Genomic DNA, 17,037 nt, shown 5'->3' with positions numbered 1-17,037 from the left:
CTGGGTCACTCGGAGCAGGCCGGCTGCTCCGGCGGGCGGTGTCGGCGCTGGCGGGCTCTCCCGCCCGCCGGGCTCCCCGCCGGGCTCCCCACCGGCTCCGGAGGAGGCAGCGGCCGGGGCGAAGCGGCTGTGGGGCGAAGTTGGGCACCGAGCGGGAGCCGAGGCCGCCGCGGACCCCGCAATTCCGCAGCCGGCGACTGGAGCCCACCTCTGCAGAGACAAAGGTTAGAAAAAGAGGGGGTGAGGCTCTAGGAAGGCAGAATGCGGGGGGAAATTCGCCTGGGAAATCAGGAAAAAGGCCGTGAAGGCGAGCGAAGCCTGCACATGACCAGCCGCAGCCAATGACGACCGCAAATAGGTCATAAAAAGGTCTATTACCAAGTTGTAAATTTTCTTCAAACAAAAAGGAATTTACTGCAATTCCTTGCGGATTTTGCACATACAGCTCGCAAGCGCCATGTTTTTTCCTCTCGCTCTCTCCTCCTCTCTCTCTTTCTCTCCGTTCCTTCTTCCTCCTCCTCCTCCTCTTCCTTCCTCCCTCCTCTCCTATTTTTTCCTCTATGCCCCTCTCTGCTCTGCCTTTCTTGCCTTGATGGTTCCTCTATGTCTCTCGCTGCTTCACCTTTTCTAGGAATTCTTTTCCTTTTTATTTTAATTTTTTTATTTTGGTGGTTTGGCTTGAAACCTCTGCTCATTGAGTGCTGTGTTACAGGGAGAATGAGTGTGGTGTACTGCCCGGGTGTTGGCTTGGAGAAGTGATCCTGGCGGTCACCCCTCCACTTTCCCCTCACTTGGCTTCTCCTCTCCTCCCCTCACAAAAAGGCAGCTCTGAAAGAGCAACCAAGCACTTTCAGTTTTTGCCCCCCTCATCTTTCTGCAAGCCCCAGTGAACCTGTGCAGAAAACCTGGGTTCTGCAGGCCAAGAAAGTGTGCTCTGCCCCCATCAACCCTCTTCAACATAAATTGGGGTCCCTCCCACTTACTGGGGTTTCTGCCGCAGAAGAGTTGCCAGTCAGCTCAAAAGCTGGAAATGGTTTTAGGTTCTTGTCAACTTCTCCAAAATAGCAGTTTGAGCTCTCAATGCCTGCCCTTTATCTAAGGCAGGAACATCTTCCTGGACAGTCCTGGGTTAGAGAAGAAACAATCTTTTTGGATACCCCCTGAAACCCTTTGCTTAAGTTTCCCCTAACTGCTATTCTCATTTTATGGAATTAATTCTAGCCCCCGTTGCCTTGCCCCCTAAATGTTTGTCCATTGAAAAGCCTGCTCAGTGCAGTAAGAGAAGAGGGGCTGCATTTGTTCAAGAAAAGAGCAAGTCCCCAGTTTTAGCCTTGGGGGAAAAAAGTCCTTTTTCTTCAAAGGCAGAGTCACATTCCCTTTGCATTCTGATGGAAGCTGCTCCAGTGAACCCCAGCTGAAAGTAAATGTCCTTGGCTGGCTCCCCTCGTCATTAATGCACGGGCATGGCCATCCGGGCTTCAGAACTTGCCTGTAAGAGGTAATCCCTCCCCCCATCCTTTCAAGGACACTGTCTTTGGACTTCTAGTAATACGTTTATAAATATTTGTATTGGATGTCTGTGTGTAAGTTCTCTATTTTTAACATCCTCACACCCAGTAAGTACCTAAGTGGACATAGACTTAAGCGGGAAGTGTACAGCACCCTCTGGAGCAGGCTATTTGTGTCCCTTGAAAAAGTTCCGATGACCTTGGATGCTTTTGATTAAAGTACTTCAGTTGCCATGTGTCAGCAAAAGTCATTCTTTCTAGAAAAAGTCAGTAGGCTCCTTTGCTGGTAGTAACCATAGCAGCAGCCAGAATCCATTAAAATGTTCTCTTTTCCCCAGTTCACCACCAGATGCCCGAGGATTCAGCAAACATCGAGGAAGGAGAGGACACAGTTTGGATGTGAAATAGCAACACCTTCTGCACTGAAGAATAATGAAACAATATTTTTCATTATACAAGAAAATGAAGCATGTTGTTGGATCCTGCTAAGCTAGAACACTTTACACTGGTCTATACATGTGGAAGTGAACAGAGATTGTTCACTTCTAAAATATTCTGAGAAATTACCTGACTTGTCAGTTTTCCTCTACCCAAATAAAGGTGGAGCTTTATGACCCTCCTTTTCAGCTGGGGGAAGGAGGGCTGGGAAAAGGCTCTGCACTTTTGAAAAGGCAGCCATATTTGCACTTTGTCCCCCTGTGCAGAGGTAAGCCATGTGCTGGGCTTTGTGGAACCTCACAAAATGGCAGTCCCTGAACTGACTTCTCTCTAGGAACCATTGAGACCCACACCCTTTTGTGTGTTTCTGGTCCATACAAACAGAGAATCTAAATCACTTCGAAGGCTTGGTTCTTTTATTTAATGTTAACATTGGAGGGTCCTATTTTTCTGTAAACAGTTTACCGACCTCTCTAAGCAGACTCTTTAAGCAGTCCAGGGCATAGGTGTCTCGCCCAGGTTTGCAAAGAGTTCTTTGAAGGTTTATGCAAATTTATGCAGCAAAAATGTTGGCTGGCTTATTGCTGCAACCCTCAGGTGTTTACAGATTTGAGTCAATTAGAAGGGCATCTTCTGTACTGTCACTGTGAGTTGTCTGCATGAAACACTATGATGGGGGTTTCTAGCCACTGTAAGAAGATGGTGAGTGTGTGTGATTTGTAATTCCACAAGCTCTTTATTTGAAGGCAAGTCTATGCTTTTCCCAGCTGCAAAAGGAAACAAGCCTACATTTATTTATTACCAACACTTTCTACACATAAGTAACCTATGTATATGTACAAATTCACCAAATATATACCCCAAAACCCCAAATTTGTAAATGTACGAATACTCTCAAATGTACCAGTTATTGCAACAGTCTTTTTCTGGACATGAGCTATGAATTTACCATGGCTTAGGGGGCCAATGGGGCCAGAAGGTACACCATTTCCAGAGTAGCATAAAATGGAGAAAATAAAAAATTTTTACCTTTCCTTCCTTCCTTGATTTCCACGTCCACCCATGCACCAGGTCCCCCATCTTATAGAGTCTTGCCCAAATCAGTGGCTCTAAATTTAATATTTGGGGAACATTCCTGTGTAGGAGACAGGGAATTTAGCTAATAGAGGAGTCCCTTAAATGGAGGGCAGCTGGAGGTTAGCCAGCACCAGTCTCTAGCCAGATAACCCCCACCCCCTCCCCAGTCAGGCTGTCCTCTCTAGTCAGGCTGTCCCCTAACCATGCTTTCAGGCACTTGGCATATTTGCTCTGAACCAGTCAACAGCAAGTCTCAGGCAGCACACAGAGCAAAATGCTTCCAAATCGAGCGTGCACGTTTGCAGCTGTCTTCGATCGTGCAAATGTTTCTTAAGCCCCAGGCCACTCTTGACTTAAAATTGTCTTTCCTGGCTCAGGTCAGCGAATGCTACAGCTACAGCCTCTTCCTTGGATAGAAAGCCAAGTGGTGCTTTCTCCTCTGGCTGAACCAGTGCCAACAATTCCCTGGTCCTTGATGCAGCAGGCAAATAGCCCACCAATGCCTGAAGGGATGATCCAGGCCTAAAACTAGGATTCCATTTTCTTACCTGTGCAATAAAAGCCACTCTGGAAATTAAAAAGTACTTCTTTAAAAATATACAGGCATCTAGAAAAAAAAAAGAATTCTTCAGTGTCTACCTGATAAAGGTGTCTTCCCTTTTTCGAGGAGAAGAATTAGTTTACTTGAATTTCTCCTCTTCTCTCCCGCCCCTCTTCCCCCTCCTCTTCCCTCGTAAAATGGCAGCTGCAGGAGCAGCCTCAAATGGAAAATGGATATCTTGTTAATAACAGATCCCAAACCCCAGCATCAGGGCTGGCTAAGTGGAATAAGCTGTGGTGTAACCAGGACTCTGGGTTGTTCCCCACTGGGCCTACAACTCCAGTCCTTTGCGAAATTCAAAGATTTCCCAGTATCTTATCAAGATTATTTAGAGCAAGATGAAACAAGGATAGCCCTTCCAGCCCCCTCTGGAATGAAAGAAAGCCCCCCTTGTATTTATTGATTTATTTTTGCAGGAAGGGTGTATGTAACCCCACCCACCCCTTTTTTTTTAATCAGATAGAAGCTTTACCAGGATGTTGCTTTCATGTAGCCCATGCGATTGTTTCTGACTCAGGAAAAGGGTTACTGGCGGCGCTCAAAGGCACTAGCTCTAGAAAAAGATTCATTTCTTTTATTAAGGAGCTAGCTATGTTTTGGAGCTGTTGTTTACACTCGGATTTTTCTGCGTTTGCTCTCAGGGCCTGTTTCAAATAGGTGAGGCCAACCTGGCGAACAGCAGAGGACGTACCAACCGACATCTGAGATGTGCACAGCAAGTTGGCTCACAATGGGCGTGCAAATAGAGCAAAGAGAATACAAATAAATATGGCACCTCTTTAAAAAAGCAGAATCACAACGGCGGCCACAGCATAGAGACCTAGCAATTTCAGGCTATACCAAGCGCGGTTCAAAACGAAAGCAAGTTCAGAAACGAGAGGCATTCCACAAGGCAACTAGCCAGGGTAAAAAGTATATGAGTGAAAATGTTGGAATTTGTTTTTCAAGTATTCATTCACTCTAGATGATTAAATTGCCATAATTTGTATAAACTATAGAAAAATTATTAAATGTCATCTTCGACATTGTCCTGAAACTTCTGTCACTGGCCCAACATCTTCCCCAAGTTTAAAAAAGCTGCAGAGCCAAGACTACACATTACACTCTTCAGCTAACATGTGCTTTTCGAATATTTGGCCCAGACTTTTCCCCAGAGATATTACATGTACAAAATGCTCAAACTTTTAGGAGTAAACAAAAGGCACCCGAACCATTCATCATAAAAGCAGAAAGGAAAACCATAAATAATAAATTTTAATCAAATAATATAAAGTAAATATTCTGCGGGCATAATTTTTAAAAAATTAATAGACTTCTTTTAATTTACTCACCATAAAGAAGATTTAAAATGTTCAAGTGCACTTGTTTGATTAATAAAGCATTTTATATTCAATTATTTAGTGCTAATCATTAGGAAGTTTATGTTGTTGAGGCAAATCACCAGTTCAGACATTAAAAACTACCATTATAAAAATATAACTACAAGGTCAGTATCAAATTACTCTTATATAGGACAGCTCAAGGGCTGTTCCCATGCGACACTAGAAACTTTATTTTTTTAACACCCAAATCCCTCTCAAAGCGCAGAAACCTCAAGAGCAGTGACACGAAGGTAGCTTGAAATACAGGTAAAGTCCTTTCCAACAAAGAAAATAGGCGGTGTCCACCAGCATATGCTGATCATTAGTTTTAACAGTCTGCGGTAAAATTTTAAAGGTAGAAGTTAATTTGTCGGGCCTTCAGCTTGGTCTTCCTCCAGCTCTTGGACTTCCTTTTTGGTTTCCCCATCCTTCGCCTCCTGTCGGGAGACCGGGAATTTGTCCTTGTTGTTCTCTTTTTTCCATTTCATTCTCCTATTCTGGAACCAAATTTTTACCTGTCTCTCGGTGAGGGCTAAGGCATGGGAAACTTCGATTCTTCTCTTCCTGGTTAGATACGGGTTAAAAAGGAATTCCTTTTCCAGCTCTAGGGTTTGGAAGCGACTGTAGGTTTGTCTTCCTCTCCGTCTACCAGGAGCTGCTGATTAAAACAGAAAAAAAAAAAAAAGAGGAAAATAAACGTTTAAAAATGTAATGGTGCATCTGCAGGTTGCTGGATGTTTCTGGAACGGGTCTGAGTGAAATATACACAACTCTGCTTAAGTCTGATATATATATATATACATAGGATGTGCAGGGAAGAGGGGCTGAGAGAACGTCTTCGCAATTATTCTGTCCCTGTCACCTTTACATGGTTTCTACTTTAATGGGGGAAAAAAAGAGTCTGCATTACTTTATGAATAAGAGCCACTGTAAGCTACACAAGGAAAAGGAGAGGGAGAGGAAAAGGCATTTTAAAGCTAGAACGTGAGATGAAAACAGATTTCTCCCCCTCGCCCCGCTTAAAAAAAAAAATTGCATCCCAACCTTGTGGTCTCATCCAGGGAAACATTTGAGAAGGAGACGAGCTCTGATTTAAGTGGTCTGGGTCCTCGCCAATATTACCACTGGACGATTTACAGTCAGGATATTGTACCAGCTCGGCCTCTTGCTGGGTCGTAAAAATCGGCTGTCTCTGTAAGTTATCGTATCCGTAAAACTTCGCGGGCTCCCCGTGACAGGCAATCCCGCCGCAGGGGGGAGGCGGCGGCGGAGGAGGGGGGGCGGCCTGGTAGGCTGCGGCCGGGCTGCCCCCTCCAGGGTGGAAGTAGTCCTGGCCAGGGCCCGGGCCGCCCCCACCACCGCAACCCGGCCCTACGGGCGGCGGCGACGGGTGCGGGTGCGCGTGCGCCTGCGGGGGCGCGTGCGGGAAGCCGGCGGCGCTGTTGCCATAGAGCTGCAAGGCGGCGGCGGCGGCGGCGTGGCGGCCGCCGACCTCGGGCGCAAAGTGACAGTCGTAGTAAGTGGAATTGATGGCCTCGCCCGCCGCAGCCGCCGCCGCGGCCGCCGCCTTGTACTTGGAGTACAGCGGGTTCACGAAGTACGAGCTCATCGGGGCGGCGGCGGCGGCGGCCGGGGGCCGAGGTAGGGCGGCCTCGGGCGGGCGGGCGGCGCGGAGCAGGCAGGGAGCGCGCCACAGCGCGACCGCACTGCCGCGGGGGCCTCTGGGGCGGCTGCTCGAGCCGCTAGGGGCGGCCGGGCTACGTTGCTGCTACCGCCCGCCCGCCCGCGCGTCGCCTCTGAGGCCCGGCAGACGCGGGCGCTCGGCTACTGGGCGCTCATGCCCCGTCCTCGCGCTCGCTACCTCGACCTCGCGCCGCCTCCCTCACAGGTCGCGGGGCCTCACCCAGCCCCCGCGTTCCACCACCCACCCGGCCTCTCCCGGTGCGCGCCGGCTCGGCCGCAATAAAATCACCGACGCCCCTGGTGACCTGCCCCGCTGCCTCCACTGTTTCCTCTCAGGCACCAGGCGGCCCTGAGCGCACCGGGACAAGAAAAAAAGTGCGCCCGGCCCACGGGGACACTCTTTAGCTTCGGTTTACAAACCCCTGCTCTGGAGGGAAAAGGAAAAAAACACCCTCTGCCCGCCGCCACCTCTCACCTCGCCCCCCCCGTAGCCCCCTCCCACCGCTCTCGCCGCCGCTGCCGAGGCTGCCGCCCCGGTGCGCCCCGGCGAGGCATTTTCGCACCACGCCACTGCGCGTAGAGGGAGCGAGATGGGCGCGAGATAACCGCGCGGAGGGATCTGCGCGGAGGCGACTTCACTGCTCCCGACGGGACGCCTCACGCTGGCTGGGAGATGCCTCCGCCGGCCTTAAAGGGGGCCCATAAAGCCGCACTGCCAAGGGCTCGCCGTGCTCCCGGGGCCAAGAGAATGCGGGCCGCGGCCGGCGGGGCGGGGGCGCGGCAGAAACTTACACTTGGGGGGAGTCAGGGAGGCCACTCCCAGGAGGCTGTGAAGCAAATGACTGGGTCCCTGGAGCAGCCCTTTAGAGGTTGGCCGTGGCTTTTGCGCTTCTGGACACGCGGGTGCAGCCCAGTGGACGTGGGCGCAGCCCAGGGGACGTGGGCAAGCAGTGTAGACGGTCCAAACAGAATATTTGACTTAGGTCTTATCCAAGTGGTTTGATTAAAGGCCACAAGGGTGACCCCAATACTTTGCATTATCAAAGCGAATCTAAGCCCTTCTTTTCCAGCTGAGCGGGCCTTGTGGAAATGAGATGTACATTTACCCTTGACGCATTGCACGCCTGCCTGAGGCTCCCAGGTTAATTGATATTTAATGGAAATCATGCCCATGAATATAGTTTCCATCATTTCACCCTTGATAGACGTCAGCACCAGGCGCAGGGGGGAGGCTGAAGAATGTAGGGGGAGGCATTAGCATTGCAGAGGGAGTACACAGAAAAGCGGACAAAAATGTTCCAAGGCGGGAAGGAGGACTCACGCTGGGGTGGGTGGTATTTCCTACGGCAGGACGCTCGGCTCCCGAGTCTCAGCTCCAGCGCGGAGCGGACCAGGGCAGGCGGTGGCCCCGGGCAGAGAATGGGGGGGCCGATGCTGGCGAGTCCCCCCATCGAGCCTCCGGGCCGAAGTTCGGATAGCGCCGGTTCCAAGCAGCTGCAGGCGGCGCCTTTCTTCTAAGGATTCTAGTTCATCCAACTAACCTGTGAAGTTACTGCCAAGAGCGGGCGCCAGGGTCAGCTTAAAAAATTACTAATTTTTCCAAAAGAAAAGAAAGAGAAAGTTCACCGAGCTTATAGAGCGATGAGGGAAAGAAACGTCCCGAGTCATGTGGGCATGAGTGTGAATGGGCAAAATATTCCTGATTTTAGAAGTTCGCTCTGAAGCTGCTTGGCGTTACACCACCATTCGCCTTCTCTTTCCATCCCCCCCCCCGTCTGTTTTAATGTCCAGTAACTGTAATAGATCTCTGTTGATTCGTTTTCTCTTGCCTATTCTGACTTTTTCTTCAGCTCTTTGACCCTTTTCCTTGGGATAATCCGTTGTGAGGCAGCCAGGCCCACCGGCCTTAGGGACCGACCTCGGAAACACTCCCAACAAGAACGCTCCTGCTAAAGCTAAAACACGCCTCTCCCGCTTTTCACGCCAAATGCAAATGCCTAAAACCCCCAGACAGCCCCCCAAAGGCGCAGCAGGCGAGTGAGTTCATCTACCTCTCGCTCCTTGTGGGTTGGCCCAGCCTGTGAGTGAGATCTGAGGTCAGTCTGGGTAGACTGAATATCATATTTTGCCAATAAAGAAAAATAAGGTCGAGATGGAAAGGCAAAATAATGTTTAAGACTCATTTGGTTCTACAGGGAATAGCTGGAAATGGTTAAGGTAAAAGGATTGCTCATGAATCTCCAGATGAAAAGGGCATGCTTTATTTAATTTTTAAGTTAGTAGGGAGTGCAAGGAGGCTTTCGTTGGGTGGGTGGTGAAGGATAAAGATTTTTTGTTGTTGTTTTCTGCCAGTTACTGTCAGGTAAAATTTCCTTTAAATCCAAAGACAAATGAACTGATTTCTGACAGTTAACAATTTGTACTACAATCTTGCAAATACGCAATTAAAAGAGTATTATTTTCAATAAAGCCTTGTAACTAACTTTGTAATTGTGCCTTTATTTCACTGTTTGGCGTATGCCTGTTTAAACTCTCGATCATGAGATTTGGAATGGAATGGGGAAAAAGAACGAACCCAGATCTCAATAATACAAGGCATCTTCTAGAACTGTGTGATTCTTGAGGGGGCGAAAAAGAAAGACAAACACTACAAAATTCAGTTCTACACATTCAGGCCTAATTAAGAAAACATTACAATGCAACATTTCCTCTTGGGACAAAACAATTTTTTTTCTTCAAGCAGTCTGTTTATAATTTGAATGGGAAAAGAGTGCGATTAACTTCGTAAACAAAGATGTATGCTTTTACACGTTTCTGTTTTGACAGAATGCATTAACTTACCATAACGTTTTATAGTTTCATCTGTGCCATAGTCCAAATTTTCTGAAATCCTGACTAAGCCAAATTTTTACACATAACAAACAAGCTTCTGGAGAATTTAATAGTGCACACTGCTGCTTTTTGGTTAAATTTATCCTAATTTGGAATTTAAAATAAGATTGTAAATATCTTTAATCAAAACCTTCTTCCGCTGAAACGCCAGCTTTACGATCACAAAATGGAGCAACGGCGCTCTCTAGTGGCCAAATGCCACCTGTAGTCGACCGAGCTTAACTTCTTTTTCGACTAAAACCAATTCCAATCTTGTTCTTTACTTTGACTGGGTTTGGATCGCTGACACTAATAATGGTTCATCCCTTTGATTGTCGACAAGTCAAGTGCAGCCAACAGGGGCTCCTGAATGCCAAAGATATTTGTGCTCCCAAGAGCTTCCAGTAGTGTTTTTTTCAAAAGCTTTTAGCCCTTCTTTTGCCAGACACAGTAGGTCCCCATTCTGTAATCGCCTACAATTATAGCATGGGTTAGATTTAACAAAATCACAACTTTCTAAATATTAACTGCAACAGGCCTTTTTTTTTCCCAAAGGGGATAGGCACTTCGAAAACTGAGAAATTATAGAAGTTAATTTTTTTCTTTTAATGTAGTTACACTTTGCATTAAATAGTGAATATTTGCTATTTTAACCTTGTAATTTTAATGCTTCAGGCCCAATTCACTGGGCAAGGTGGGGGTGGATAGAAGGCAAATTAAAAGCTTTTTGTTGTATTTCTGAATGGCTGTTTGGAAAGACCCCATTGGGCTGTGTTCATTGGATCCTCTATGCACAATAAATGAGACATTAAATTTATATTAAAAGTCAGAGTGAAATGAATTGACTAAGCATTTCACCTGAAAAAAAATTTAAAGCCAAGACTTTAATCAGTTTGTTTCCTGAGAGGTTAATCTTTTTTCCCATTTTCAAAAAAGCTTTCCCCCAATTCAGCTATAACAAGTATTTTTCCATAAGAAAATTGATTTAATTTCCAATATTTTTGCTACGAAGCTTGGAGTGTAGTGCCAGATATTTTTGTGAATAGTCATTCAAATAACTTCATCTTTTTCTGCCGACCATGTGGCTGGGAAACCTAGGCCTAAATAAATGACCCAAGATCACTAACTTTCCAACCCCCTAAAGAGCAGGCTGCTTTTTTTCTTTTTTAAAGAAGAGCTAGACGGCGGCCATAGTCAAATATTATTGAGAGCCAACCACCGTTGGCTACTTTTAATACCCAGCGCATTTTAAAAATTAGAAATAGATCATCTTCCTCCTACTCCATCTCCCATTTTTATTTCCTAGGTGCTCACACCTCATCCGGGGCTCCCAGGCCCCTGCCTTCTTAGTCCAACGCAGTCTTGTTTATATTTTATTGTCCAGATTTTAAGACCCAGTTTTGTCTGCATTTTTCCTTTCCTCCCACAAACACAAACATCAAAATGAGATGGTTTCAAAGCGAAGCGCCGAGCCTGTCGTAAACTCATTACCTCCAGACGTCTCGCCAGTTCGATGGCTTTATGACACCTTGGCTCTTCCTGTTTTCAAAGAGCCCTAGGTATCGGGTTGGCCGCAGGGGCGGGGGTACGCAGCACCTTCTGTCGGATCTGGGCCTTGGGTTTCCTTCCCAGCCCCCCTCTGCTTTTCCTTCAAGTCCCCTCTTTCATCCCGGCCCCCCAAAATTCTGCCATCGCCCCGGCCTTCCGCCCAGCCCAGGCCGTCAGGCGCCACAGCCTCTCTGGCCTGAGAAGGCTGTGCTGGGCCCGAACCCTCACTTACAATGACCTTCATTTTAGCCTCTGAATGCGGCCCTCAGAGGGCCAAGCTGGGGGCTAAACACACAGAAACTGGGTGGGGGGAGGGGCCGTGGGTGGGGATAGCTGTGGAGGAGAGCCTTGACCATTTTGATCTGCTAAGGTCACTTCGGGGCTCCTGTGCGGCGGGGTGGAAGCTCATAGCCTAACCGGCTCAGCCTTCCCAGAGTCAACCAGCCCCTTGGAATTGAAGGAGTTGCCCCAGAATGCAGAGTTGGCCTTTCCCTGGTTTGGAGGAGGGGGGTGATGGCAGGACTTCATGAACAGAAGTGGGGTGTGGTATGCCCAAGTGCCAGTAGGGGTGGGGGGGCCTGGCTTCTGGAGACCGTGGGCTCTACTGGCACTGCTGCGAGGCTGACACTGGGCCCAGGGCACAGTTTGCCGAGACACTGGAAGCAGGCTAGGTACAGAGGGGGGCCACCAAAGTACCCCCAGGGGCTGTTCTCTAGGCTTGGTCTGCCCACACAAAGGAAGACTCCCAGGCACATCAGAGAGACCTCTCAGGTGGAAGGGCGAAGGATTTTAGCAGTGTCTCCCTCCCAGGGAAGAGGGAGAAGTCCCACGAGGGTGATATTTTGCAGAGAGAGAGAGAGTAAGCAAGCACACAGTGTTCAGGGCCAGCGTCTGGACTCCGTTTGATCAGGTCAGCATTTATTGGTAGGAAGCGGTAACATTTACAACTGGTCCTCAGGCAGGAACCCGGAGGGCCTACACCCGCAGTAGCCCACGCGAGCCAACACCTCCCCTGAGAATGCGGCTCCGCCAGTGCACTGAGAAGAAACCCCCGACCCACTGGCGGCCCTGGGCTCTTCTCTCGGTCTCATTCCACGTCTTAGTGGAGGGCCCGTGGGCTCCCTGAGGAAAGGGGGCTTTCATAACCGGTGGACAACACGACCGGGTCTTGGCCTGGGCGGGCCTCCTCGCTGTCGTCGCTCTGCCTTCGCTCTCAGAAGTGGGGTGCGCTTGGCCCCTGCTTGAGCAGCGCTGGGGGCTAAACTACAGCACTTTTCAGAAACATAGGGGACATTTACACAGGAGAGGGCTCCTCAAGCCGGCGTGCACTCACAAAATATGGCATTTCCTAAGGAACCAATAGGACAGGAAACATGGGGAGCGGGATAGGGCAAAACCCCAAAGCCACTTGGTTTCTCCAACACATAAGCGAGCAAATACAGAGTCCCCAAAAATACCTCACAGAGACCAACCACACAGTCACTTCTACCTAAAAAAAGGGGCAGGGGGAGAAATGTCCGAATCGCTGCAGAATTTCTGGAAATCAAGCACCCACAAAGAAAAAACCCCACTGCCTTTGCAAAGCAGAGCGGTTCCGTCGGCGCCGCGCCGGGTCAGTCTCCTTTAGGGCATTTCTCCTTGCTCATCTTTTTCATTTTCATTCTACGATTCTGGAACCAGATTTTGACCTGTCTCTCTGTGAGGTTCAGAATCCTTGCCACTTCATAGCGCCGGTCCCGGGTGAGGTACATGTTGAAGAGGAATTCTTTCTCCAGCTCAAGCGTCTGGTATTTGGTGTAGGGACAGCGCTTTTTCCGGGTGGAGCGAGCGTGGATCCAGTTTGCTGCGGGGTTGTCTATGAAGAGGGGGGGGGGTTTGGAGAAGGGGAGCGAGGGGCGGAGGGGAGACAGGAAGAGAAGACAGGGTGGTGGGGGGAGAGGTCGTTAAATTAATTTCACCAAGGATGGCCGCTTTTCACAACTTGGGGAATTATCATAAAAAGCCTTAATGCCCGCTCTCTGTTTACCGTACAAACCGCGCGCCCAGAGTAGGTGGTTATGGGAAGCTTTTTTATGGATGCGTGTTGCTCGCCTAGGCTAGGGTAGGCGTCTAGACGTTTTTATAGGTTAGTAAAACTATCAGTTTTGCACATTCGAGCCTTACAGGTTTCAGCAATAAATCAGGGGGCAATTTCTTTTGCACTTACTTGGGTCAAGTTGCTGCTGCGGCGGCGGCTGCGGATGCTGCTTCTCCTCCTCCTTCAGCGGGCAGCCCGGGCTCGGGTGGTCGCTGCAAGCCGAGGGCTCCGACGAGCCGCCTGCCCCGGCCCCGGCCCCGATCCCTGCACCGGGCCCGGTTGCCCCAGCCGCCGCTGCTGCCTTGTCCCGTAGGAACGAGTTGCACGAGAACTCGGGGCCGCCACTCCCCTGGGACTCCCGGGCCGCGGAGCACTCAGTCCGTTTGGAGGAGGAAGACGAGGAAGTGGAAGAGGAGGTGGAGGTGGAGGCGGCCGCGGCGGCGGGGGTCGGGGCCGCTCCGGTTTCAGGCTTAATTCCGTAGTGGCGCCCGTTGGATGGGCCGCTGGGGCCAGGGCTGGGACCGGGGCCCGGGCCACCGCCACCTCCACCACCGCTACCGCCGCCACCCGCGCCGCCCGGGAAGCTGGGCAGCGGCTCCATCCAGGAGCGCATATAGCGGCCGGGCTCGGAGGAGGCGGCAGCCAGGGGCGGCGGGGGCACGTACGGGTGGTAGAGGCCGCTCATCGCCGCCGCCGCCGGGGGCTGGGCAGGCACCGCGGACCACGAGGCGGAGAACACGGCCGATTTGGGGGCAAAACTACACGAGGCAAACTCGGCGGCGGCGGCGGCCGGGCTGTCGGCCACACCTGCGGGCCTGCCCTGCGCGCCCGGCCCCGGCGGTCCGAAGCGCGCGGCGAACACCTCGTCACCCTCATGGCCTATGAGCGAGTCCACGTAGTAGTTGCTGAGGGTGCCACTGGAGGACATTTTGAGGCGCCGTGCGCTCCCACCCAAGGTTACACTGCCCGCCTCGGCGCCGCTCCCCGCCGGCGCCGGAGCCGCCGACTAGTTCGCAGGCTGCAGCCTCCACCATTGGTCGCACGGCCCACGTGATCATATTTACCAATACCGGGAGTAAATCAGTCCGCTAAACTGGGGGCTGCTGTGATTTAAAAAAAAAAAAAATCATCATCAACATAAACGCCGCAATTAGAGGCCGCGGGTCCCGGCCTGTGCGTCAGGCTCGGCCCGGCCTGGCTCGGCCAGCCCGGCTGCAGCTGGGACCACACGCCAGACCGCGGCCGGAGGAGGCGCTGGGGACTATTTGTTCGCCTCTTGCAGCCTTCGGTCTTGCAGTCCGGACCTGGCTCTACCTCCCCAGCGCCTGGGCTCCGAGCTACTCGCCGCGTGTCCTGGGCGCACCGAGCGCTTGGCTAGAGCCCAGAGCAGCCGAAGGCAGCGCAGAGCCGGTGCGGCCCGAGGCAGGCTGGCTTTCCGAGGCGGCCCCCTGGCGCCCGAGGGGAGTTCTTCTCCCTGTGCCTCTCTCCCGGCCCGAACCCACCCCTCCCTACGCATACCCACACACACGCTCTCTCACAGCTTGTCGTGTTGTTTAAAACAGGTGGAAGACCTCTGTAATGATATTATGCCTTTCAATAAAAATTTTATGAGGTGTATTTGATTATAGATTAATGTGTCCCTAATAAAACGGACGGATGGAGCAGCTCGGAGGGCCCCCTCCCCCTACCACACTCACACACGCCCAGGCAGCCACACACACCCTCGACGTGAGGCTGAGCGCACGCCGAGGCCCGAAGGGTAAGCTGGGGAGGCTTGGCCGGCGGGCTGGGCGCTGCAGCGGCCACCGCCTGGGCTGTCTGCCCTCGGAAGGGTCCGTAGGCTGGCAGTCGATACAAGGTGGCCAGGTTGCCTTGTCTTCTCCAGGACTTCTGGAAAGGCCCTGGAAGAGAACACGCCACAGAGCAGAACCCAAATGCTAGCGCAGGCCCGTTCCCGCCCGCTGGCTCGACGGTGCCTAAAGATGCCAGCGGGAAGAGCATCTCCCTGGGCAAGGCCTCTCCCCGTGGTTCCCACTTAGAGACCTCCAAGTGGATTCCAGAGATGTCTTAAAAATGGCCTGGTCCTTGGTCCCCTCTCTTACGATTTATTTTTCTTTTCTTTCTTTCTTTCTTCTTTCTTTCTTTCTTTTCTTTCTTTCTTTCTTCCTTCCTTTCTTCCTTTTGTTCTTTCTTTTCTTTCTTTCTTTCGTTCTTTCTTTCTCTAGCCTCCAGAGGTAAGGCTGGGCAGCCTTGAATCTGAGGGAAATGCCCATTGTCACTCCCAAATCCATGGTACAAAGCCTCGGAAGCCAGGCTGGGAGCCAAGACAAAAGCAGCGGGGGCGCCGGCTCCGGAGGATATATTCCTCGCTCTACAAGTTGCCCAGTGCACCCTTGGAGGGCTCCCAGACCACCTCTAGCCCCGGAAAGGAAAGGGGGAAATGGCTGCTTATGGCCTGATTGATTGCCTTTGCCAATGGCTTTCTGATTTTATTCCAGAGGAGCTGCCTTTGCCTGCAGCACGGGTTTTTCCTCGGAGACATGGCCCCCTGTCAACAACTAATGTGCTCCCCACATCGCAGGGGGTAAACTGAGAAGATAAAATTGTTCTCCTTCTCCTGCCCAACCAATGAAGGTCTGGGCAAATCTATTCCAGTGTTCCCAAAGTGGCATTGATGCAGAGCCGTGTCTCTCCCACCCCAGGCAATGGCTCCCCTAAGGGGTTCTGTTTTGAAACTGGGGAATGGTCTTGATTTTGGGGAGGAAGTTTAAAACTGAATAAGTATTGAGTTTTCCAAAGACTCTATGGATGAGGGTTCTAAGGTTTACATCCCCTAAAGAAATTGTTTTTAGGGAGAAAAATATGAAAAGGACACGTTTTGTGAAGCTGCTTGAATCTACTGGAGACCCTCTGAAACTACGTATGAACTTAAGTAACGAATTCTATTAGCTCATTCCCCCAAGTCTTCTCCTCTTTTCTCCCTGGCAAGACTAGATAAATCTGTGCTTTCTCGGGCTAAGGAGCCTGCTATACACACACACACAGTGGTGAAAACTGGCTGGAGTTTTCCGAGCCTTGGTAGCAGCTAGAACATTGGACTTCATGGGAAGTCATGTTCATCTGCAAATTCTCTTTCAGTCACCCTCTGAACATTTTCTTTCCCAGATACAATGGCTCCAACCAGCATTTTGTAATTAAATAGGGTTAACTGGGAATATCTTTTCTTCCTTTAAAAAAAATTTCATGTGGGCCACTAAAAGGTAATGATTGAGCATAAAATCCTTCCACAAGGAAACCATGGTAAAGAGGAATGGGAAAACTCACCCATCCTAAGCTTCACTGTGGCCTGGACGTCTTGCACTTGGAATGGAGGTTGGGGGTGAGGGAAAGGAGTGTGGAACTGGCTCTGAAGCAATGCTAAGCTACAGCTTGTCCTTTGCTCCTGCATTGGAGGCCCCGGCGGCTTCCAGATGGGCAAGACTGGTTTTAACCCAGCTCCTGAAGACCGCGCGACAGTCAGAAATCTCAAGACCCCACTGAAAGCATTAAAAAAAATACCACAACCAAAACCAAGGAGAGGAATCATATAACTGGGGAGCTGTGAGGAAAAAGCAGTTTGGCTTACTTACCAGGCTCAGGCTAGAGGGAAGCTTACACCCATTGACAAATCAATTCTGTTACTATCATGGGGGGAGGGGGAGAGAGGACTCTATTTCCCAACTACAAAAACAGCAGAGGCAGGCTGGATTATCTCTCCTCCCAGCACTGCCAAATTTCAGCACCAAAGGCCCCTCCAGCTTTTCTCTCCCATCTCTCTTCCCCTGCGCTCTACCACCCCCACAACTGCCCTAAATAAGCAGTTTAACAGGAAGA

At 50.5% G+C, this 17,037-nt stretch overlaps 2 protein-coding genes and 1 long non-coding RNA gene across 4 annotated transcripts; 1 reads left to right on the top strand and 2 right to left on the bottom strand.

Moving 5' to 3' along the window:
* Positions 1-11: 11 nt before the first annotated feature.
* On the top strand, positions 12-2,981 carry LOC123618486 (uncharacterized). Its single transcript, XR_006726930.2, has 2 exons — positions 12-224; positions 1,847-2,981. It is a non-coding gene; the product is annotated as an uncharacterized LOC123618486 (long non-coding RNA).
* A 1,197-nt stretch (positions 2,982-4,178) lies between these two features.
* On the bottom strand, positions 4,179-7,407 carry HOXD8 (homeobox D8). 2 transcript variants are annotated; one of them, XM_010960723.3, is made up of 2 exons: positions 6,030-7,407; positions 4,179-5,643 (listed from the first exon to the last, which is right to left on the bottom strand). In XM_010960723.3, exons 1-2 carry the CDS (start codon positions 6,592-6,594, stop codon positions 5,348-5,350), a joined length of 861 nt encoding a protein of 286 aa, XP_010959025.2. In that variant the 5' UTR covers positions 6,595-7,407; the 3' UTR covers positions 4,179-5,347. The 2 variants fall into 2 exon arrangements, with proteins under 2 accessions (XP_010959025.2, XP_074220030.1); XM_074363929.1 differs by having other exon boundaries at positions 4,179-5,640; positions 6,030-7,406.
* Positions 7,408-11,984: 4,577 nt separating this feature from the next.
* HOXD9 (homeobox D9) lies at positions 11,985-16,959 on the bottom strand. Its single transcript, XM_074363921.1, has 2 exons — positions 13,294-16,959; positions 11,985-12,942 (listed from the first exon to the last, which is right to left on the bottom strand). Exons 1-2 carry the CDS (start codon positions 14,090-14,092, stop codon positions 12,701-12,703), a joined length of 1,041 nt encoding a protein of 346 aa, XP_074220022.1. The 5' UTR covers positions 14,093-16,959; the 3' UTR covers positions 11,985-12,700.
* Between the last annotated feature and the right edge of the window lie 78 nt (positions 16,960-17,037).

Source organism: Camelus bactrianus, chromosome 5 (assembly GCF_048773025.1).
Source record: "Camelus bactrianus isolate YW-2024 breed Bactrian camel chromosome 5, ASM4877302v1, whole genome shotgun sequence".
In the NCBI taxonomy this organism is placed as follows: Eukaryota; Metazoa; Chordata; class Mammalia; order Artiodactyla; family Camelidae; genus Camelus; species Camelus bactrianus.
This window is presented reverse-complemented; position numbering and strand designations above follow the sequence as displayed.